The following is a 25912-nucleotide window of genomic DNA, read 5'->3' as shown; positions in this document are numbered from 1 at the left end:
CTTGTAATCAGTGTAGAGTAGGGAAAGCAGCATAGCGCATTAATGCAAAATCATCAGCATTCTGAATCAAAATAGCATGTTTGGCCCCTGAGTGTAGATGATTTATGAATATATTAAACAGACGTGGTACCAGTATGATCTCTGTGGTATGCCAACTGTGACAGCGAGAAAGAAGGAATACTCATTTTGCGACCTGACAGCTAAGTACATATCGGACCAGTAGCTTTCAAACCATAAGAGAGAGGTAAGACACAGGCCAAGAAGAAAACTTTTGTAGATGGCAGACTGTGTTGAATGCTTTTGACAAGTCAAGAAATAGTGAGGAAATTAGACTTCTGGAATTTCTACTTTTATAGATGGTGTAAGTACAATGAAGCAAGGCTGTAGTGGTACTATGGTTGTGTCGAAAGTCATAAACAAAGTATAGTAATTACCTCAAAATATCTTCAACGGCTTCTCACTCAACCTATTCTTCAAACTTCCCTTACACTTCATATTAACCTTATCCAAGTCTCTTCCCTATTCCCTTCTACTAGCTTACTATAATACCTATTTAACTCTTAGTTAGACCTTCCTACTACAGTACTATTATACCTATTTAACTCTTGGACCTTCCTACTACATTGCTATTATACCTATTTAACTCTTAGTTAGACCTTCCTACTACATTACTATTATACCTATTTAACTCTTAGTTAGACCTTCCTACTACATTGCTATTATACCTATTTAACTCTTAGTTAGACCTTCCTACTACATTACTATTATACCTATTTAACTCTTAGTTAAACCTTCCTACTACATTGCTATTATATATATTTAACTCTTAGTTAGACCTTCCTACTACATTGCTATTATACCTATTTAACTCTTAGTTAGACCTTCCTACTACATTACTATTATACCTATTTAACTCTTAGTTAGACCTTCCTACTACATTGCTATTGTACCTATTTAACTCTTAGTTAGACCTTCCTACTACATTGCTATTATACCTATTTAACTCTTAGTTAGACCTTCCTACTACATTACTATTATACCTATTTAACTCTTAGTTAGACCTTCCTACTACATTACTATTATACCTATTTAACTCTTAGTTAGACCTTCCTACTACATTACTATTATACCTATTAGATTGCAACTAAACCTTTCCTCACTCCACCCACACCTATTCAATCTATTGCACTTCCTGTCTACCTGTACTATTTCTTTCCTTCCGCCACATACTTATGTGGCATCCTGACATCTCCATTCTCACTCCTCTTTACACTCATTCTTCTCTTTACAGTACCTAACAACTCTCAATCCCACCTCACTACCCTGCAGGCTCCCAAAAATCACAACTCCATCAATTAACCTAGCTAATATGTCTGCAAGTTACGCAGATACATCTCCTAGCCTTTATCAAATAAAACCCTCACTACTACACAAATTAAAAATACTCCCACTACACCATAGCCAAATCTTTACTCCACATATTTCTACCCCAAATTTTCAAACTTACTTTACAAAACCAATTACGAACCACCACTTTAAGCAATACAACTTCACATTAACCACATTACCTTTATGTGGAGATCTCATAACCCCACTACTCCTTCAAAAGTACCCAATCACACTACTTCCACTATACCCTCCTACTTGGCCACTCAACTTATCACTTCCTCAACCAGACCCAAGAACAATAGCTGTGGCTCCATCCTAAACTGGATTTTAGTCAACGACTCCAACAAAATCTCTGCAGCCAGTACTCTCCCCAACACCCTTAGTGACCACCTCTCTGCCTTTGTTCACCACACTGTCTCCTCATTTCAAAAGCCACATCAGTACAAACTAATAAGGAACCTAACTAAATTCAACCCTGTGAACTTCACAGATACCCTAAAAAAAGATTAACTGGTGCAGGCTAAACACTCCCTTTATATGAGGCAGTTGAGTACTTCACCTCTACACTCCTTAATATACTAAACAGCCTTGCTCCTCTTTGACTAAAATGAATCAAAGTGAATCATGCCCCATGGTTGACTAAAGCTATTAAAGAAATGATGAATTCCAGAGACAAGAGCTGGAAACAACAGCCAACAAAAACCCTCTCGACCTGCTAAAATTCAAACAACTTCGAAAGCATGTTAAACTAGTCAGCAAAGGTAAGAAAAATCACTATCCGAAATTTCAGAAAGAAAATAAACCATACCCAAAAAAATTCTGGAATTCTGCAACATCATTACTAAATCCAGGTGCAAAGAGCAACCCAAGTTGTCATCCTGGCAAAACTACACTAGAAATAGCCACACACTAATTCTCACCGTATTAATGCTCTAGCACACATCACTGTGCCCTTTCTCCAATCTCATAACCCCACTAACCCACTACTCCTTCAAATGTACCCAATCAGACTACGTCCACTATACCCTCCCACTCGGCCAACTCATCACTTACATTCACTTTTAAACCCATCCCAACTGCCACTGTAAAAAGACTACTGCTTAAGCTTAAACCATGCACTAATACTCCTGACAACCTACCTACAGAATTCTTAAAGCTAGCTGCCGAATCCATTGCCTACCCTACAGCCATCCTTTAAACAGATTTGTCCAAGAATGTTATGCCCCCAAAGTCTGGAAAAAAAGCTTATATTCTTCCTCTTCATAAAGGAGGCAATAATTCCGATCTCTCAAACTTCCGACCTATTACCACCTTTCTCCAATCTCTAAGATTTTAGAAAAATGCATTCACACACAATTCCTATACTTTCTTCTTTACAACCAAATTCCATCTCCCACACAGCACGGCTTTAGACCCGGACACAAGCACCACAACTGCCCTTATATCATTCATGGACATAATCAACAGAGCCCATAACTCGGGAAAACTGGTCTCCTCTCTATTCCTAGACCCTTTAAAAGCTTTTGATACCATCTCTCATCCCTTACCTCTAAACCAACTCTCTAAAACTGGCCTCTCTCATCTCTCAACTGGTTCTCTAGTTATTTAACTGACAGACATAAGGCTGTCAAATGGCAAGATTCCTTCTCCCTATATCTCAATATCCCTACTGGAGTTCTCCAAGGTTCTATACTAGGACCCCTGTTATTCAGCATTTTTAATAATAGTTTCCACTCCTCTCTAGGTCAGAGCACACTATGCTGACAACTCAACAATTATATGCACTTCTAAATCCATAACTGATCTACAACTAACTCAGTCAGCATTCACCACTACTGAGACATGATGTATAACTATCACCTTTCCCTCAACCCCACCAAAACCAAATTCACGCTCTTCACTCCCAAGAAGTCTATCACCCTTAATGATGCCCAATTTGCTACACTCTCACAAAGTAACATAGTCATTGATGTCATTACTCAGACAAAACTGCTAGGTGCGTTTATAGACTAACACTGAAATTTGACAAATACACCATAGCATCAGCAAGACCAACCAAAATCCTTTAGAGGTACAAAAACTTCCATAGCCCTTCCACAAAACAAGTTCTTGTTACTTCTTACCTACCACCTTCCCTACTCTACGGTGCACCTCTACTTCCTAATCTCTCATCCTCCCTAAAAGCTAAACTAGAAATTTTGTTACAACAAAGTTGCTAAACCTGCCTCTAAGACCAAACATTTTACCCACCACTGTACTGCTCTTCACCATCTCAACTGGTTTGAACTACCTCACTACCTCTCCTACTTACAACTGACTACAGTCCACAAATTAATCTTTAAACCTACAGACTGTCCTTAGCCAGCTCTTCAGTACTTACCAACGAAATGGGGATCTCAGATCTGACAATCAGCACCTTTTGCTGGTTCAAAAACCAATCCTTTCTGCTGAACAGCTTCTATACTCTTGCTCCGTAGCAAAGGCCTGGAATGTCCTACCTTTGACTATTAGAACTACAAAAAAAAACTGACACACTCAAAACCTCCCTAAACAGGTTTTTAAATTTAAGCTGGAACTTGACCTGCACCTTGTCCCCTACACCTTGTCCCCTTCCCTCAAATCACAATCAGCCTCTACTTAACTTAGACTTTCATAATGGATATGTAATTGGACATGTAATATACTTAATTTAAGATATAATGCCCTGCTACTTTATGCTGTCTGAGTTATCTATGCTAATGCCAGGTGCAAGCCTCACTATTATCCACTGTTATAATTTATTTTTTTATGCATTCTGGAATCATGTGTCATATTGTAACTTCAATTCACCTGTTAGAAATTTTATGCAATGAGATGAATCTTGCCATTTTGTCGTCAACTCAATTTAAAATGTTTCACTTGGCTGTATATAGCCCTGTAATTAACTTACTCCAATTGTAGTTAATTCACATCATACTATCGCTGCACATATTCCAGTAATGTAATCATGCCAACTGCACTTGTTGTAATGTTATGCACGTGTTAAGTATCACATGTATGTCTTTTTTTGTTTGTTTGTTTGTTACCTGTGGAGCTTTTCTCCCTGGACCTCCACTGAAAATGGACCCTTTGGCCCAGTGGACTATTGCGGTAAACAAATGCAAATAAATAAGTCTCTGAATTTCATTCCTGGATCACTCATTATTCCCCCGACATTATTATTCTTGCAGAAACTCGTCTCAAACCACATATAAAAGACTTGGAAATTCTCCTCTATGGCTATACTACCATCCACTCTGACAGATTAAATAAAAAAAGTGGTGGTGTAGCAATCATGTTTTCTAACCATATCACTGTCTCTCCTATTCCTTTACCTAAAGTCCTCTCACTGTAAATTAAATGAGCAGAAAACATATTTCTATAATATAATTGCCATACATACTTCCCCAGGAAATAACATCCCTATTTTTGAAGACGTCCTACATTGAGTATCTAGTTCCATTTCTCATGAAATAATAATTCTTGGTGATGTCCATATTAACTGGCAAACCTTCACATCAGACTACCCTTCGATTAGTGTCAATCTACATGGTTTCAAACAACTCATAAGTTCCCATACTCACTTCAACACCAATAGCACTGTGACTACTCTGGACTGGATCTTAGTCTGAAATCCAAACCATTATGACTCTCCTAAAACCCTCCCAGACTCTTTCGCTGATCACCATCCTGACTATGTTCCGAGGCTAGCAACTCACCATATCAAACAGCACCTTTATAAAGGCTGACATACCCTCTCAAATTTCAATTCCAAGACCTTGAACGACATCCTTAATAACATTAAATGGTCCATCCTCTATTCCCTACCACTGAATAATGTTCTAAAATTTAATACAATATTCCCTGACATTCTCAATATCCTTGCTCCTATAAGAACAAAAAGAGAGTTAAATTCACCCAATCACCCTAACTATTGACTTCTAGTACGCAATTAATGTACAAGAAAGACAAAGCTTGTAGAAATTGGCAAAACAAATTTCAAGCTCACCTACAGACCTAAACACAACTTTAAAACATGACAAAAAACAAGTTGCTGCCGATAAGAAATATTATTACTTCAACCCAAAAGGTAACCAAAAACAATACCCACAAATTCTGGTCCACTACCAGGAAAGTAAATAATGTGGGAAGAAATATTCAGGGAATTGTTATGGCTAGGCTTGTATAGGCCCTAGGGCTGACAGCCTAGTACTAACCTATGAACCTATGAACCTAAGAACATATTGCACCCTGGAACTCCTAGTACACATAACCCTTGTCCAGAAATCTCACCCTTAGAAACAGTTCATAAAGTTAACTCCCACTTTACAGACTCAATAGCCACCCTCACCCAAAACTCCCTATAGAATCCTGCCACTCCTGACAAACTTCAAAGCTCTAACAATGCCATTTTCAATTTAAAATGCCTCTACTTCCTATATAAAAATGTATTATACAAATGCAAGCCCTGCTCACCCTCTGTAGACAATCTCCCATATGAATATCTAAATCTTTATCTTGATCAATTGATCCATTTGTGAGTCGTATGTCCCAGCTCTCTGGAAAAAAAAATTACATCATTCCTTTTCATGAAGGGGGGGAGGAGGGGGACTCCACTTAAATACACTTCATCCCAATTGCAATCTTGTCCCCTCTATCCAAGATCTTAGAAAAATGTTTTCATAAACAACTTTTACAATACTTACTCTAAGAAAATGTATTAACCTCTACCTAACATGGTTTTCGCCCAGATCATAACACAACGCCCTTGTTGCCTTTCTGGACCATGTCATTTAAATCCAGAGATAATAATTTAGTTCCTTCTCTCTTTTAGATCTTTCTAAAGTTTTCGATACATTCTCACATACCAAACTACTCTCAAAAATGTCTGCTTTAGTCTTTTTCAGTACAACAGTCACTTGGTTCTCTAGCTACCTATCTAACTGGCTACAATCAAGTTAAATAGCTCTTTACTTACTCATTTTTCTCCAAGTTAATGCAGGTGTCCCGCAAGGCTCTGTACTTGGCCCTTTCCTTTATAACATATTTATCTACATACATCCTCCCAACAAGCTACACTTATACAATATGCAAAAGACTCCAGTGTCATTTGATCTTCTAATAGTCCTTCCCAGTTGCAATCTATTACTCAGCAGGCTTTCAACTCTATTGAAAATTGCCTCAGTGACAATCAGCTTTACCTAAATCCAAATAAAACAAAACTGCTCTTATTTCTCCCTAATTCCCAAACACACAAACACCTGTAAAACATCATCTCTCATCAATACTGAAAGTGAAGATGTACCTCACACAAAGTTGTGTGAGGTGCCATCATAGATGACCAACTGAAATTTGATTTTCATATTCAAAAGTGCATTAAAAATGCACCAAAAACTGGGCATGCTCTATAGATCAAAAAGACTCCTTACCAACTCCTCAAGAGTTAATCCAGCCAATGCATACCTCTCCTTCCTTCACTTACTATATGGCTCACCCATTTTCACCAACATTCGGATCTCCTTAAGATCAAAACTTGAGCTTTGTTCTAACAAAGTAGCTAAATTTGCAGCCAGTCAATCATACAACTCCCAACACTGCTCAGTTCTCAGATATTTAAACTGTTTTGAGTTACCTCACTACCTCAAGTTCACCCAACTCCTCCTTGCTCATAAAACAGTCTACAAATCCTCATCCTGCCCAGTTGCCAGCAACATTCTTAGCCATTGCCTGCCTAACTGCCCTCTTTGCTCATCTGAGTAACATCTCCTTGAATTCCATAAACTGAAAAAATCAACCAGTCACTGCCTACATTCCTACTCGGTAGTCATGGCCTGGAACAGCATGTCATGTAGTCACATGTTCAAACAATCTCTAAAGAGATTTCTCCTTAACTCCTGACTCTGTACATGCCTTACACCACACTGGCACTACCAATTACTCCTTCCTTCTCTTCCTTTCTCTCCCTTCTCTTTCACTTGCTCTTCTCCCCCCTTTCCTTTCCTCCTTTCTCTTATTAGCCAAAACACCAGTAACTTCAACAACTCCCTACTTTAACTTCATTTCCTAATCTCCTCCCAACTGCAAAATCTCTTTCCTTTCTTGTAGTTTTCTGCCCATATTTAAAATGCTTAACATCTGTACCATTGATTATCACTACTGATTTTACTTTACTAGGTGTTCAATATCCTATGACTGTTTACTATTCACTGCATGATTTTCTGATCAGACTTTATCCTGTATATTGATTCTATTATTTGTTATTGCACTTCATGTGATAATATTTAAACTGCTGGGGGTAATCATCGATGACCATCTTAAGTTTGATCTGCACATCTTAAATTGCACAAAAAAGCCGCATCAAAAACTTGGACTACTCTACAGAAAGAAAAAAAATACATAAATTACTGTAGGCTTACTCTTGTACATGCCTATCTTCTTTCCTGTCTTCTCTATGCCTCTACTATCTTTACCAACTTACATTCTTCGCTTAAGACAAAACATGAACTCATTTAAAATTGCTAGGTTTGCTGCTAAACAACCCTGTAACTCTCACCACTGCCTTTCTTTACAAACTCTAAACTGGCTGGAATTCCCTCAACTCCTACTCCCTGAACTACAGCTTATTCACACCATCTTAAACAAAGCTTCCTTCCTTCTGCCTAGCCATCTCTCCCCTTATTTCCCTTTACACCACCAACCGTTGTCTTTGAAGCTCAGAGCAGCACCTCCTAGATATCTATAAACAAAACAACTGGCCAACACTTACACAGATACTGTGTTTCCCTAGCCTGGAACAAACTTCCACTGAACATTAGAAATCTACAATACACTTTAAGCTTCAAAAAAAAAAATAAATAAATAAAAATAAATAAATAAATAAATAAATAAATAAACTTTTTTAAATCCCAGATTTGCACATCTCAAACCTTAAGTAACTCTTTTACTCCTCTTTCTCTTCTACCTTTCCACTCTTTTCTCCATACTAACTACTTCACCTTGAACTTCATTTTTTTCTTATCCTGCTCTGATAATTATAAAGTATTCCATTGTATACTGAGCTGGTCTTCCCTATACTCGTTACCTTTTAGCTATTTCTCTTTTGTTTAACCAACTCTGTTTCCATATTCTCTTACTACCTTCCTTTTCACTCATTGTTGAAATGTTTGTAATATATATCGTACTATTTTCTTAACACACAATGTTTACCATTTATTTATTCTCTTGTTATGACAGGAGTTTGCCATGTATATTTATTTAAAGTTTTTTTTCTTTGTTAATATATTTTATCCTGTGCTTAACATTTTATTCTGTAAGTGACTTGACTGTATTCTTACTGGGGCTTTCCCCCCATGCCTCCACTGAAAATGGGCCTTGGCTCAGTTGGATGTACCCGGTTAACAAATGTCAAAATAATAAATAAAAATTGAACTATGTATGTTGGAGCTTTTCTACCAGGGCCTCCGCTGACAACGGGATTCATGCCCAGTCAGACTTTCCTGGTAAACAAATGCCAAATAAACAAACGGTTAATTATGCCAGTGGTAAGTAACTTGAGTGTGTAGGCATTTTTCAAAAATTTTTGTTTGGAAATTAACATAACCCTTAGAAAATCCTCCTTTGTAAAGTGGCACTATATATGCCTTTTTCCATATACTGGAGACGTGACTTTCTTTAACAGGTCTATTTTTTACGATGGTTAACAGATAGACAAGGGCCTTAGTAGCTATTTTCAGAAATTCTGGTGGAAGACTGTCTGTGGCTAGGACTGCAGTTTCCAGTTTGAGACTTTTTTTTCTAGTAGGGTCGATACAGGCTTTAGAGAGAAATATGCTGAGTGAGAGTTGGATGCTAGAACAAGTTCTGAATTGCACACAGTGTTGGCTTTTAGATTGGGGTGATGGACTGCATAAAGCCATCTGTCAGCTATTTTTTTTGCTGGCGATCTTCAGGTAATGAGTTTGGTTGTGAATTATGACCTAGGCCACAGATACATTTGTGATGGATACCCAAAATAGCTTTGGATTGTTTTGGCGAGTCCCCTGCATGCTACAGAAGACTTATGTCCAGTTTTATGCTACATTTGGTTGTATTTCTGAGTTGCCTGAAGTACTATAAATTTTCCTGATTGTTTTAAGTTTGCCATGATTTCCTGCTAATGCGCAATATTTTCATGGACATACAAAGGTCTCACTAGTCTTATATGTAAAGCCATGAAAAGAATTATCATGGAAATAATCAATAATGATATAGTAAACCTGCAGACAATGGACCAACCCAGTTTGGTTTTATCAAGGGCAGGTCATGTGTACTCAACCTGGTGGTCTTCTTTGAGAAGGTCAGCAAAGCAATGGATGAAGGCAAAATGGTTCACACTGCCTACCTTGACCTGAACAAGGCATTGATACAATACCCCTCTCAGGTATTGTTGACAAACTCAAGAAGCTCGGTACAAACCCTTATGTTAACCAGAGGATAGCTAAATGGCTCATACACAGGACCTAGGAAGTGAGAATTGGGGAGTCCACCTCTACAAAGATGCCAGTCACAAGTGGAGTCCCTCAGGGATCAGTCCTTGGGCCACTTTTTTTTTTTTTTTTTTTTGCATTTACTTCTCTGAATTCAAGTCCAATGTCAATGGTCTCTGACTGACTAAATATGCGGATGACTGCAAATTAGCAGCTGTCATGGAATCTGACACAATTGCTCTCAAAAAGGGAAGGGCTGACACAGGCAAACAACTTAAGTCAGAGGCATGGACTAAAACGAAATGCCAAAAAATACATAATAGTTACCAGGGGTGGATGACTTCCTGAAGGACACTATCATATTGAAAACACACTCCTTAGCGTTGAATCAGTAGTCAAGAGAGATAGAGACGCACACATACAGTAATCTAAGCCTTTGACCATCCATGTGTCTACAGTAGTGAGAAAATCATTCTATGTTGTGCAACTTATAAACAAAGGTATGGCATCTAGGGCCAAGGAAGTCATTGTTCCACTGTATTCAGTATTCATCAGGCCTATCATTGAGTACAATGTCCCCTTTCGTATGTACCTAACCAGGCATATCCAACAGTTGGAACATCCACAGAGGTTCCTCACAAAGAATACAAGGCACAAGTAAAATGTCCTATGCAGTTGCCTCAAAGCCCTATCCCTTTATTCTGTTTCCTACAGGCTGTTGAGGGGAGATCTATGCCTGGCATACAAGGCATGGTCAAATCCCACCCTGATGGACCTGCTACATATCCACAAAGCAAACAGCACCAGAATTACCCTTTCTAAAGACTTAAACTTTGCCTGTGACAAACAGGACCTACTGGAGAGACGGGTATGTATCCCAGAGACTAACCCGTTTCTTGAACAGACTCCCTATCTATGTGAAGCAGAGTTCCTCCCTAACCCAATTCAAGTGCAACTTGGACAACTGGATGGGGAACAGGAAAATCATCCCTGGCTTGGCACCTATGTCTCAAATAGACACAGGCAGTCTGTAAATATTTCATCTCCCAGGCCCCTGCTTACACTTATCAAGGGTACCAGAACTTGTCAAAGATTTCAGATGCATAGCTAGGCTTAAATAGGCCTTTGTGGTTGTTAGCCTAGTAAACACCTATGATAGCTACAGAGCAGGGTTCAATTTAAATTGTTTCTTTCTTAGGGGGGCATGTTAATTTAGTATGACAAAGAAGATTTTATTAAAGTGTCGGTTCATCTAAAAATAATGTTTTTACTAACATCCAGTTGTCAGACTTTAGGCATGCTCATTTAGTATGACAAAGAAGATTTTATTAAAGTGTCGGTTCATCTAAAAATAATGTTTTTACTAATATCCAGTTGTCAGACTTTAGAGTGGAAGCAGAAATCTTTGCACTAAAGCTAGTTATTTTGTATACTAAGTTGTAATGGTGTTGCCTACAGGAGTGGCTAGGGGACTCTATTGGCAAAAGTGGGTAGATGGTCAGTTAGGGATATTGGGTAAAAATACCCATGTTGAAGACATTACAAAGGTGTGAGTATGAAACTAGTCTAACAGTGATGCTCCGTCAGTGGATTTACTGTACCGGGTTGAAGTCTTGGAGTGGTTTAAAGCCACAGAGGATGATACTTGCAGTGGGATAAGCAGACAATTCTAAATCAGTCTATATTAAAAGTCTCGTAAGATTAGGATTTCATGCATTACACAGGTTCACAGAAAATTACTAGGTTAACAGCTTAACAGTCTTTACAAGCCTAGCCAATATAACATGATTTTACCCAATATATGGTCCCTAAGGGCAAGAGGATGGCATGGATTTATGTCCATGCCTTGAGTATTTTACAGACTACCACTGTCAATACGGGACATAGACATTATCCCAGGTGAGAAAGAAAAGTTGTGTAAAATCTTACCATAACCACAGATGTCCTTCTCTTCCATGTTGCAGTATTCTGTACAGTTGGGCTTTCTCCTCTTGCAACCCGAAAGTCCGACCAGTATACAAAAGTTTGCAGTCACTGTACAGTGTGTGGGACGTCTGATGTGGCTAGCAAAGCATGGGCCATTAAAGTGATGTCTGCGCGCACCAGACTTCAGAACTGAGCGCCCCAGTTGGAACCAATCACAAAGAAGGTAGTGCAAGCCCTGTGCTATCCAAGAAGGGAAATGCCGGATATCAGGAGGGGTAGGTGGGAGGAAGGAATAATGAACATGGAAGACAAGGACATCTATGGTTATGGTAAGATCTTACACAACTTTTCTATGTCCTTCTAGTCACATACTGCAGTATTCTGTACAGTTGGGCGAGTGCCAAACTCACTGTGAGGAAGGGGGTGGTGGCTTAGAAGAATTCTCCAGGAAACCTTGGAGGATAGCTCTGGCAAATCTAGCCCTGGACCTGGAAATCTGGTCTATTTTGTAATGCTTTATGAAAGTGTGGACAGAAGACCAAGTGGCAGCTTCAAGAATAGTGGAGCTGTCCAGGGCTTTGAAGAAGGCTCCAGATGAGGCCACTGCCCTAGTGGAATGGGCTTTAACCCTGCCTTGTAAGTGATTACCATAGTGTATGTAACAAAAGGTAGCACAAACCTGGAAATCCACACTGAAATTGTTTGCTTAGTTACTGCTTTCCCCAGGGCCCTGAGGTAGAAAGAGACTAACAATTGGTCAGCCTGTCTGATGTTCTTGGTTTTGTGCAGGTAGAACCTGAGTTGTCTGTTTACATCCAGAGAATGAAGTATTCTCTCACTGTCTCCCTGTGGATTAGGAAAGAAAGTGGGTAAGTGGATGGCTTGGTTTAAGGAAAGGTCATTAACTACCTTGGGCATGAAGGACGGGGTGGTTCTTAGGATTATTCTATCTCTGTGGAATATGAGGAGAGGTGGGATAGCCATGACAGCCTGAAACTCAAACTCTTCTTGCTGAGGTTAAGGGCACCAGCAGAACAGTCTTGCTGAGGTTAAGGGCACCAGCAGAACAGTCTTCCATGTGCAGTGTTTTAGGGAAGTTTTGGATGCTGGCTCAAAGGGAGGTAGTGTGACCTTCTCTAAAACATAGTTTAGGTCCCATGGAGGCAAAATGGGCCTCCTTAGTGATCTGAGATGAAATACCCCCTTAAGAAACAATTTTGCAGGCAACCCAGGGATAGGCAGGCAGAAATGGCAGACAGACTTGGCCTTAATGGAGGAGAATGCTAACCCTGTCTGTAAAAGTTCATACAGGGAGGACAGCACTAGCAAGACCTTGCTTTGCAAGGGATCCGACTGTCTTCTAGGGCACCATATGGAGAATCCTTTCCACTTAGATACGCAAGCTCTCCTGGTATTATGTTTCCTGGCCTCCTGCAGGGCATGAGCACATCCTCGTTGTAAAGGTGCCTGAAAGGAATTAAAAGCCTATCACCCGCAAGGTGAGGTGAAGAGATTGCCACTGTGGATGGATTAAGGTTCCCTTGTCCTGTGTGAGAAGGTCTACTCTGAGGGGTAACTTGTTGCGATTGCCCTTGGCTAACTGCAGGAGGAGAGGAGGCGGGAGAACCAATACTGTCTTGGGCAATAGGGAGTCACCAGCAAGATTTTCAGCCTGTCTTGTTGGATCTTCAGCAAAACTTTCTAAACAAGTGGGAAGAGGGGGGATGCATAGGAAAACATTCCCTTCCATGAAATTGAAAAGGCATCTGTTGCCAGTGCCAGAAGTTCTAGCAGTCTGACAAAGGAGAGAAGTTCATGGAGGAGGCAAACAGGTCTATTTGAGGTGTACCCCATCAGTGGACAAGGTCCAAGAAGACATCCCTGTGTAGCATCCATGTCATCATTTGTCTGAAGTGATGAGTCTCCATGCTTGGAGACAGTGAGAGAGATGTAAGGAGAGTGGGGAAGGAGGTGGTGGATTCAAGCTTGGCAGGTATTCATACACTACCTGCCATGTCTTGAAAGGGCATCATCTGGCTGATAGATGGAGTAGCCCTGGCAGGAGTGGATTGTTTCCTGGGAGCACTTCTTGGTCTTGAAGAGGAAGCTGGACCTGAATATTTCCTAATTAACTGGTTCTTGAAGGGGTAATTCCTTTGAAACTTGGGAATTGGCGATATAAACAGATGCTTTAAGTCTTGCATCTCCTTACCTTTTTGTTGCAAGGACTTAAATAAGTCTGCAACCTTGGATCCAAACACAGCTGAATTGTCTAAAGGAGCATCTACTAGTTTAGCCCTAAAAATCATCTGGTAAAGGCTGGAGGCGTAACCATGAATACCTTCTTAGGGCAGAAGCTGATGCTGCCGACCTAGCTAAGACCTCAGCAGCATCATAGCTGCACCTGATAGAGTGTCTGGTCACCTGAGAGGTCAGGGAAACAAGGAAGGGCAGTTGAGCTTTGGCTGAAGAGTCAGAGATATCTGAAAGTTGTTTGGAAATTTTCTCCAAAAGGGCTCATAGTAGCGTTTGTGCACCTCAGTCATTTCTGATGAGTTCTACTTGAACTGCCATCTCATCTTACCTACGGTTTCCCCAAACGTGAGATCTTCTGCAGGGGAATCGGCTTCTGCAGATTTTTCCTCTGTAGAGGCATATCCATGAGGGGAAGGGAGTTGGGAGGTGTAAGAAAGGGATCCTTCTGAATAAAAATCAGAGTACTCCTCTTCCACCTGTGAGGGGTCTGAGGCCTGATGCCTAGGGCTCAGTATTGGAGGTGGGATTGTGGAAGTCCCTGGAGCAGTAGGCTGCAAGACCATGAATGCATTAAAGAGGCTTTGTGAAAAAGCCTGGCAATCTGGTTGATGTTCCCTAACAGGAGAAGTATGCTTTCTCTTCTCCTCCTTTTTAAGTAAAGGCTTAGTGGGCATCTGTACAGGGCAAAGCCTAGGACCGGACAACTGAGAAGGAGCAAAGGGATCCGGCTGGTCTGCCGGAAGACTTGGTTCCCCCTCGGCAGAGACCGATGTCCGTAGGTCCTTCGTGGACATGCCTTCTACACAGGGTTCTGCAGTTCCAATACAGTACCTGCTATACCCAAGGCGGTGGGGCCTGAGCATTCGTCCAGGCCAACATCGGCCACAGGATGAGCATCAGATGGCAGATGTGCAGTGACAGCATCAGGCCTTGCAGTCTTGGCCTTTTTTCTCAGCAGTTCGGCAGGCAAATCGGAAAGCCCCCCCATACCTAACTCTAGCTGTTTCAGACATTGGTTCTTTAGATACAGGTTGAGCACGTGCTACTACATAAGGTCTTGGGTACAAAGGCCTGGCAGATATGGCAGACCTTGTAGTCATGTGATTTGCCTAAACAGAATACACAGAGTTTGTGGGCATCTTTGCATGGAATCTTGACAGTCGCACTTAAACTTGCCCTTTGTGGATGATATGAACAGGCACCAACATTCAATGACTGAAAAAAGGTTCGCCAACGAGGTACTTATCTGAGTTTCTCGAGTATCTGATGGTTGGCTAGACGGGAACACCTGATGTTTGACTGGTGGCAGAGAAGTTCTGAAGTCTGGTGCACGCAGACATCACTTTTATGGCCCACGCTCTGCTACCCACGTCAGATGTTCCACACACCATACAGTGACTGCAAACTTTTGTACACTGGCCAGACGTTCGGGTAGCAAGAGGAGAAAACCCAACTGTACAGAATACTGCAACAAGTGAACAGAAGGACATTTTGTGATTCCTCTCCACTGATCCAAACTGCATTTGAGGAGGGCCACAAAAGGGCTCTGCTTAATGTGAATAGGAAGCCTGTTCCAAAGAAGGGGGCAATCTCTCTCTCCAGCATGTTTTGTTTGAGTCGTGGACTAAGTTTAGATCCCTAGATTGGGTGTCCTTGTGCTGTTTGACTTGCGTATGTGCAGCAGCTCCATCAGGGCTGGATTTTCGAGTGGCTTATAGGTCACCTCTTAACAGTCAGAAAGGGACAGAGTACTGGGATAGGTTTTTAGTCTATCCTCATAGTACATGTTTACACACTATTTCCTTTGCGAGGAACCTCCAAAATCGTTCCAGCTGCTGTTAAAGTGCCTAGTCAAGGACATGCCAAATGGCACACTGTCCTCAATTACTGGCCTAATGAGGGCTGAGTACAGTAGGAGTATGATTTGCTTGGATCTGGATGCCATACATTTACTTATAAGTTGTACCACATTGAAAAGACTTCCTCACCACTGTAGACAAATGGCGGTCAATGTTTAGGCTATTCATCTGTGTACCTAGATCCCTCTCCTCAGAGTCTACACTTACGGGTATGCTATTGATGTTGTAATTTGCAGGGGTATTTGACTTTCCAGAAGGTATGAAAGAAGAGTTTAACATAGCGACACAGGTTTAAAAAAAGCAACTGAGATCTCCGTTGCTTTTTTTAAAGCTGTCTCGCTATGTTAAACTCCATTAACATAGCGACACAGTGTGTAAAAAGCAACTGAGATCTTGCTTTCTCCGTTGCTTTTTTTTTAAGCCTGTCTCGCTATGTTAAATGGGTTTAACATAGCGAGGCAGCTTTAAAATAAGCAATCAAACCCATTTAACATAGCAAAACAGTAAAAAGCAATGGAGATCTTGCTTTCTCCGTTGCTTTTGGCCACAGCTCTGATGTACTGCGTAGGCATGCGCAGTACATCAGAACTGCCGTGGATACCAGACAGCTGCGGAAGGGCAGCAAAGAGGCATTATACAATGCCATTATTTAAGAAAAGTAATTATTTCTTTTCTTAAATAATGTCATAGTATAATAGTAATAACCCACTTCTGGGTGTGGGTAATGCGGGATTTACCCATGGTTGTCCCGCATTACCCACACCCAGGCGTGGGTTATTGCTATAATAACACACATGCTCTTAAAGGAGTTATGTTAAACTGGGGCTGGTTGTGCTGACAAAGAGACATATTTAGATAGTTAGGATATATGATATCTATATAATCTGCCTTTTTTCTTATGCAATCAACTCTAGGTATACTAAACTGTGTTGGAAGAATTTGACCAGCTTTGATAGTGGCTTTTAATCAGTTCTCTGTAAATTAAAGCATACAAGTCAATGTTGTTGTTGAAGATGCTCCTAAGATTAACACTGATTAATTTACTGGTATTTTCCCCCCGAAAAAATAAAAAAACACTGGGTCTCTGCATTAGAGCACATTTTAATGGGATATTAATTCCAAAAATACACTGCTGAACTACATGTACTGCGGTTTCCACCCATATGAGGATGAAGGCAATAGAAAATGCACCAGGACACTGTTCACACATTTGTGTCCAGACTTAACTAACGAATAAATAAATAAATAAATAAAACTGTAAATGAGGAAAACTCAGGTTATGTACTAAATAACCATATTAAGAGGCAGTTACAGCAAGGTTGTAACTTGTTTGAGAGAAACCCTGATACTAAAGCACCTACAGAAAATCAGTCAATTATGAAGCCAGATGATGTACTGACAAATGCAAATGTTATGGAACTAAAATGAACAGCATTACAGGGTTACTGCAGTCTCATCAAGACTAGACACAAGGTGAATATCCCTGTGAAGTACAAAATGTTATGATGTCAAGATCCTTGCTCTGTGTTAGCATGCAGTTTGAGCCTACTTGCTTTCTGATAATGACCCTTGTCCTCGAGGTAAATAAGACATTCATTCACTATGCAATCATTAGTAGACCATAATCTAGACAGACCTCCTAAGACATACCTGTGGCAACCAAAAGTTAGTCATCACTTTACTCCCAAAATAGCCTGCACTTACAGCAGCTAGCGGTGGTTAAAAAACAAAAGTGCTTACTACCAAGGAGTATGTCTTACCACACTGGTTACTGACCAAATGTGTAGCTAGCATTCACAATGTATTTTGGACATGTCCTAATACAACAGCAATTTTCTTTGCAAGTAGCAGATATTTTGCAAGTAGCATTATAAATTAATCTGTCAACAAATTTGCATTATGCATTACTTTAAAACAAGATTATGGGGAAAAAAGGGCAGTTTACGTGCATTCTTAAAACTAAACACCTAGACACTAAAAGTGTTGCTTAAATATGAATTAGCAATGCACAGATGATACTATAAAGTTCTCACCAGATTATCCAGCATTCTCATCAGAGCTTCAAATTCTTGTTCTCCAGTCTGCCACTTGGGATGTGCAGCACTGCCGTCTGTTCCAGAAGGCTGGGATGAACGGGACTTCCCTTTATACTTCTTAGGATCCAGCATCGTTAAGTTGTTAGGGCCTCCTGCACTGGCCAGGGTGCACACCTGCATACACACATTTAAATATTATACAAAAGAACAAAAGAGAAGTGCATCTACTGAAGAGAAAACAGGTAAATGTATATTAAAACTAATAAATGGCCACATGAAGCACAAACAAAATGCACAGTAACGCATATCTAAACAGTAGCTCCTGCTAAAAAGTAAGCCATGTGTAATTAGGTTCTGTTTACAATAAACAAGACAGGTTCATAAACCTCTTGGCTTTCTGCCCTCAATTACTTATACACCACTATGAGAGCAACGTAGCATTGATGGACACGTATGCTTAGTTCTCAGGGAAATTCTCTCTTTCAGAAGAGAGCAAAATGGTGTGTTCCAGTTCTAATTTACGATTAATAGAATGTCAGAAGACCAGTAGCAGAATGTATCATCTCCTTCAGCCATGTGTTAGAATGGTGTATCACAAACCACTGGAGTAGTTTACTACACTTACAAAACAGGAAATGTGACTATGGCTAACTTGATTTCAAATCTTTCATCAAGCTGTTCTAATGAGCATACTGAAATAACCAGCATACCTTAAGATTGTCAAAGAGCCTCTGAAAGCAAGTGGGGATCCATCTTGTGTTGATCTACACCATGCTGCAGAATATCAATACTCACAGATGTAGAGGTCATACTGCATTATCCCATACCAGCAACTCATCTAGGTTAAGGCATGGTCAGTGCAGTACCCATCTCAGGTTCTCAACATCAGATGGCAAATATCCATGACTTCAGACAACTAAACAAATTTAAAATTCAAAAATAGAAGTCACTACACCCACCCCCAACAAATTTACACTTGTTTGGAGGCACAGCAATGTTGGGAACATGGAACTATAGCCCATCCCCTTGCAATAATTAATTTAGTTCTGCAGCTCACACATGTACACCAAGTCATTTATCACCAAGCAAGTAAATGTTGGAATTTTTGGTGATAAGTGGGCAACTGTACATTTCTAAACTGCGATAGTGAGTTACAGAGTCAGGATCACTCACTCGTCATACACAACCTTACCGGTTCTCTCTCAAGTGAAATTAAAGTTCTTTCTTGAAATGATACAAAATATTTAAATAATTCTACAAACCACAATCCCTGGTTCACTACACAGTTGGTCAGAACATCAAGTTCAAAGACAGGAAGTCTCTAAAGCAACTTTCCATCAACAGAGTAGAATACTGGGCTTCACGATGAATGAAAGAAGGGGCATCAACAAAGCAGACAGAATACCTGTTCTAGGATTCTAGGAGACAACATCTCTGTACAGAATTAAGTGGTCAGAATGGTCACATCTTATTAAAAAAAAAACACTCTGGCACTTTCTAGTAGCTAATGAGAATGAGAGCCAGTTAGAATCATTCATCAGCAGATGTTCCATAGCTTGGATAAAAGCCATGATGCATGACTACTGTCCGACTAACCTGAGATGATTACCGGTGAAAGCCTCAACTCGAACGAGTTAATTGTGAACAGGGGCTTGGGAGAGGAGACATTTACAAGCAGAAGCCAGAGAGATGAAACATTTACAAGCAGGAGCTTGGGAGATGAACCATTTACAGGTTGCCTGTGTCCATTAGAGAGACAGCTGCCAAACCAGGGATGAATTTCCTGTTCCCCATACAACTGTCCAAGCTACACTTGAATTGGGTTAGGGAGGAACTCTGCTTCACATGGATGGGGAGCCTGTTCCAGAAATGGGGTAGTCTCTGAGATACATACGTGTCTCTCCAGCAGGGCAAGGTTTAAGTCTTTAGAATTGGTAATTCTGGTGCTGTTTTTTTTCCCCCCTCATATATGCAGGAGGTCCTTTTTTTTTTTTTTTTTTTTTTTTGCAGATATGCAGGAGGTCCATCAGAATGGGGTCTGATAATGCCTTGTATGCCAGGCATATATCTCCTCTCAACAGCCTGTAGACAACGGAATACGTGGATATGACCTGCAGGCAGTTGCATAGGACATGTTACTTACGACCTGTATTATTTTAGTGAGGAATCTCTGTGGACGTTCCAATTGTTGGATATGCTTGGTTAGGTGCATACCAAAGGGGGCACTGTACTTAATGTTAGGTTTGATTTATGCCAAATAGTGGAACAATGACTTCCTTGGAACTAGATACCATACCTTTGTTTATAAGTTGCACAACATGGAATGATTTCCTCACTACTGTAGGCACTGACGGTCAAAAGATAGGTTGTGTGTGTGTCCCAAGTCCCTGACTACTGGGTCAATTCTTAGGGGTGTGTTGTCAATATAATAGTTACCAGGAGTGGATGACTTCCTGAAGGATACCATTATGCATTTCTTGGTATATTTTAGTCCATGACTCTGACACCAGCTGTTTGTCTGTCGGTCTTTCCTGGAGAACATTTGTGTTAGTGTGGGATTCACTGACAGCTCCTAATTTGCAATCATCACCAAATTTAGTCAGCCAGAGGCCATTGAAATTGGCTCTGACTTCAAAGTAGTAAATGCCAAAAAGTAGAAGTTCCAGGACCGATCCCAGGAGGCACCACACTTCTGACTGGCCTCTTTGTACATGTGGACTCTACAATTCTAACCTCCTGGTTCCTGTCTGTAAGCCAGCTGGCTACCCACCAGGTGACATAAGGGTTTTTACCTAACCTCTTGAATTTGTCAACAATGCCCCAGTGGGGTATTTTGTCAAATGCCTTGGCCAGTTCAAGTTAGGCAGTGTGAACCATTTTGCCCTCATCCATTGCCTTGGTTACCTTCTCAAATGAAGTCCACCATGTTGAGTAGGCATGACCTGCCTTGACAAAACCAAACTAGGTTGGGTCCAGTGTCTGGAGGTTTACTATGTCATTATTGATCATTTCCATGATAAAGCTTTTACTCGAGTCTAGAACAGAAGCTGCTGTTAAAACAACTTTAGATAATTAATAGTGTGTACAAAATACAGTACAAGATTCAAACAGAGGCAGTTAGAAAAGACTGGAAAAGCAAAATGAAAATGGAAATTATGCATGCAACAACAGAAGGTAGAGATGGTTTTATTTATTTATTTATTTTTTGGCATGGAAGTGTTTGCAGAGGTATTTTTATACCTTAAGTAGACTTCATTGGATTTTTTTCCTTGGGTAGACAGCAAATGCTGGCAGTGCAATGGGGCAGAAAGGAGTAATTGAGAACTTGCCTTTGGGAATATAACTAGTTAACATATTAAAAATTCTCTAAGAGGGGGCGTGGCCAAGGATGAACACAGGATAGCAGCAGATTTCTTCAGCTCCACCAATTTCATTACATTGACAGGAATTAATTACTTAAAAAATTAATTCTTGAAGTAATTTTCTTTCTAAATATGTTTGTTTTATATAGTTCTTGAACTATATCTAAAAAAGAAAGGAAATCTTAATAATATTCCTGTCAGAAATTACTTTGGAAATTTTCCTGTCAGTTTATCAGTCTGAAATGAGTTCCAGTAAGACAAATTCTCAAGACTCCAGCATCAAGAAAGAACTTCAGTCTCTGATAATTATAGTCCAGCAACTTACTGCTAAGATGGATAAAATGGATACTAAAATAGACACTTTCATAGAAAAACTACAAAACAAATAGACTTGTTACATATGGACCTGCAACAACAGAAGATCCAGATGACAGGCATAGAAGAAGCTGTGAATGACATGGAAAATAAAATACAAGAGGAGGAAATCAACATTGAGTTTCTGCTGAAACAAAATGCACATTTACAAACAAAGCTGGATGACCTGGAAAATAGATCTAGGCGCAATAACATTAGGATTTTTGGACTGCCAGAAAATATTGAAGGAAACAATATTACTTCTTTTTTAACAACATGGCTCCCTAAAACTTTAGATTTACCAGAAGCATTCTCTTTTGGTATCGAAAGAGCACATAGATCTATAGCTAATACTAACTCTAACAAAAACTATCCTAGATCAGTTATAGTTAGATTTCTATCATCTTTTGATAAAGAGATGGTTCTTAAATCTGCTTGGGCTAAAGCTCTTGTTAAGTTTAATGAGACAACTGTGCGTTTTGACAATGACTATTCTTCCATGGTAATTGCTAAAAGAAAAGTTTTTCTGCCACTAATAAGGGAGCTTAAAAAGCACAGTTTAAAACATACCTTCTGTTTCCTGCCAAGCTTAAAATCTTCCTTCCTGATGGTCCTAAGGTCTTCGATGATTTAGACTCTGCTTTACTGTTTGTCAAAGAAAAAGGATTTTGGATAAAATAGAAGAAATGGAATGGGCTAGTTCTTCATTAAAGAGATTGGCAACTGAAGCTTCCTGGAAGACTTCAGAGAAGAAGAAGAGACTAAAAACAAATGATTTGTTATATGTTTTTTTCTCTCTCATCATTTTAGTTCATTATTAATCTTTTTGAATATAGTTCCTGCATTTCCAGAAAGCCACAAATATTTTGGAAAAGATTTAATCAAAGTTATTCTCTATGTGCAAAGAAATGTTTTGTTTCATAACCAGTCAAAATGCCTGAGGATTTAATGGCAGGCTGTGACTCGATTTGTTTTTCTTTCTGTAAAAAGTAAGGTTAGTAATTTGATACATTCTTTTATCTTTATCTTTTTTTTCCTTCTTTTATTATTTTCTTTGTTTAAACAATGAAATTCTATTTAGATTATGTAGTGGGTAAAGGGTGGGGGAGGGCAGGGAGAGAACAGTAATGAAAATATCATTAATAGAATAATAACATTTATTTCTTGTAAAAGTTTATAAGTTCTTCAAATGCTATTTCTAATTATACTTTCTTGATTATATTGCTTATGCTTGTTTGTAAATAATCTGTCATGCTTTAACTAATAATAATCAGAACTAAATAAGAGTAAATAATATGTTTTATTTTTAACTCTATTAATATAAACAGTAAGTAACATTCCATTGTATATACTTCTTACAGCTTTCTCTTACATTTTTTTATTTCTGCGTCACTCCCTTTTATTTTCTACTCTCTTTTCCTTTTCTTTATTAATATATAGAAATGCTTTTGACTGTGTGGGCACAGTGAATAATAGGATTTGTATGAAAATTGAGTTGGGAGAAGAATGCTGAGTTTTATTGCGTGTTGGTAATTTTGAGTTTAATTTCACTTGCATAGAGGCTGTGATGATCTGTGGAATACATTGTGGAGGTTCTGTCATGTTTAGATGCATTTACACTGCTAAATGAATGTTTGTCACTAGTTTTTAATAAGTTTCCCGCCAAAATGTTAAGAGACAATCTGGGATGTGGGCTGTCTTATGCACAATGTCCTTGAGTTACCTCAGAATCTTCAAATCACAGAATTCTCACAGAGAAACTGAAAGCAGTTAGTATAAACATTGACAAGGTTATCACACTGACACACCACAGATTCAGGAAAAATACTCTGTTCATAAAATATGTCAGTTATAATGAGTTTAAATGATGTAGTTTCTTGTAGTAAGTAAATGTCTTATTTTAGAAGGCATAAAAAATGAAACATTTATTTAAATGTTTTTGAAAATCTACTTAACAGCAGCATAATAATCTGTGTTAAAAATTTGTGTTCCAAACATATACTTTACTATAACTCATTTAATTCATCTGATTGACAAACATAAATAATCTTATAACTCTATTCTGGAAGAAATGTCATGTGATATATTTTAAAGCAGTAGGTTAGCATGATTGTAAAATCTGGTTACCAATATGTGTTTGCTGTGCATTATTTTGTATAAAGCAGACAGATTTATTCTAGGGACAGCAAGTAGGATAGTGCTCTACAAAGACACAACTCAGTGAGATCATATATATATATATATATATATATATATATATATATATATATGTGTGTGTGTGTGTGTGCGTGTGTATGTATGTATATATGTGTATGTGTATGTGTATATGTGTGTGTGTGTGTGCGTGTATATGTGTGCGTGTATATGTGTGCGTGTATATGTGTGCGTGTATATGTGTGCGTGTATATGTGTGTGTGTGTGATGGCTTTTTTTTTTTTTTTAGGTAATAACGCAGGTGTTTCTGAGAATCTGCATAACTATGCAATATGATTTATAATAATTTTTATGAATACAATATTTTACTCTATTGACAATAATGAGTTTAAGTAAATGCTCATATACAAACAATTCAAGATTTTTTTGTAAGCTGTTGATAGAATTCACATGACAGAAAATAGATGCATCTTAATGCATGTAATGTCTGAATCATATTAGCCAAAGTTTTTGATTTAAATAAATGTTAGAACATAATTTTCTCTCCTCTTGATTTCTAACATTAAGATTATTTGAATGCTATTAGAATACAAGTGTTATATATTACATAGATCTATATAATAGTATGAACAGTTTAAAAAAAAAAAAAAAAAAAAAAGTTTATTTTAGTTTATATGATGCTGTTTTACCAAATGTGTAGTTTTGTCTTGATAGATAATTGAATTGAAAACTGTTAACCTCAGTTAAATATAACTAGTATTAAATTGATAAGGTGGTAGCTGAGGTACTGCTGCTTAGGGTAGGGGTTAACTTGAGTAGTAAATACTGCTCTAAGTTGGAGTTTTCAACTCCAGGCGGGATGCAAGGTTTAATCCTTACATTATTTTCACTTGTTTATTGTTATATGTATATAGTTTTGACATCCACAATATATTTTGTATACTCATTGTCACTACAAACAAAATTGAATCCTATACAAAATCCCATAAGAGATTTAATAAATACAGCTATATTTAAAGGTACACCTAAAAGAGGAGATGTAACATTATTTATCTTGTTATTTGTTATTTCGATCATAAGATTCTTGAGTTTTAAAAATGCCAAATGACATCTTTAAAAGGAATTTCTTTAAACATTAATGGATTGAATAATCCGTGTAAAAGGGCAAGCCTAATAAGATACATTAATCTACACAAGGCCAATCTAGTCTTCCTGCAAGAAACCCATCTCTTGAAAAAGATATTGATAAACTAGCCACTAATAAGTATACAGTATTGGTTAGTTCAGAGCACACTCAGAAAAAAGAGGAGTGGCTATTTTATGGAATAAAAGTATGCCCATTCCTAAAACCATTAAGTCTTATCAGGATGACAAAGGAATGTTTTGTATGGTTACAATACAAATTAATGGGAAGACTTACACTTTAATTAATGTATATTGGATACCTGGAATTGGTATTAATACAGTGAAACATCATATTGATAAGATCATATCATTCTCTGTAGGGGATATTATTTTAGCTGGTGATTTTAATTGTATACTACATGAAAGTGATACTACCACTATAAAGAAAAGAAGAATTACATCGAATGCAAAACATTTAAATGATTTTGCTAATTCTTATCATTTGAATGATATTAATAATCAGATAGAGTCAAAATCATTACCATACACCTTTTTTCTAACAGATACAAAACTTATTCAAAAATAGATAGGGTCTTTATTTCTAACCAGATGGTAACAGATTTAATTAATTCCAAAATCATTTCATGTCCTATATCTGATCATAACTCAATTGTTTTTGAATTCATGATAAAAAATACTCATAATGTTCAGATCAAAAGGATACCAGCATAATTAACTCAGCTAAAAGACTATAAAGAATATATACTTTCAGAAGTACAACATTTTCTAGACATAAATAATACTCCTGAAGTCTCCATTGTCTATGTTTGGGATGCCTTAAAATCATATCTATATGGACAAAGTATCAGATGGTATAATAACAAAAGGAAATCTTGGGATAAGGAATTGTTAGATATTCAAAGTAAACTAGACTCTTATAAACATAATAATAAAGAAAATATTATGGA

At 38.5% G+C, this 25912-nt stretch overlaps 1 protein-coding gene across 13 annotated transcripts in view; it reads right to left on the bottom strand.

Annotated features, from left to right (window-relative positions):
• Positions 1-25912, bottom strand: part of ADD1 (adducin 1) — a 1467941-nt gene that overhangs the window by 691279 nt on the left and 750750 nt on the right. For all 13 annotated transcript variants that reach the window (XM_044062916.1, XM_044062918.1, XM_044062905.1 and 10 more), the window contains one exon: positions 17947-18123. In XM_044062916.1, the coding sequence (XP_043918851.1) occupies positions 17947-18123 (177 nt within the window). The remainder of the gene's footprint in view (positions 1-17946; positions 18124-25912) is intronic.

The sequence above is a fragment of the Protopterus annectens genome, chromosome 2.part1 (genome assembly GCF_019279795.1).
Source record: "Protopterus annectens isolate FY-2018-M chromosome 2.part1, PAN1.0, whole genome shotgun sequence".
Classification (NCBI taxonomy): domain Eukaryota; kingdom Metazoa; phylum Chordata; order Ceratodontiformes; family Protopteridae; genus Protopterus; species Protopterus annectens.
This window is presented reverse-complemented; position numbering and strand designations above follow the sequence as displayed.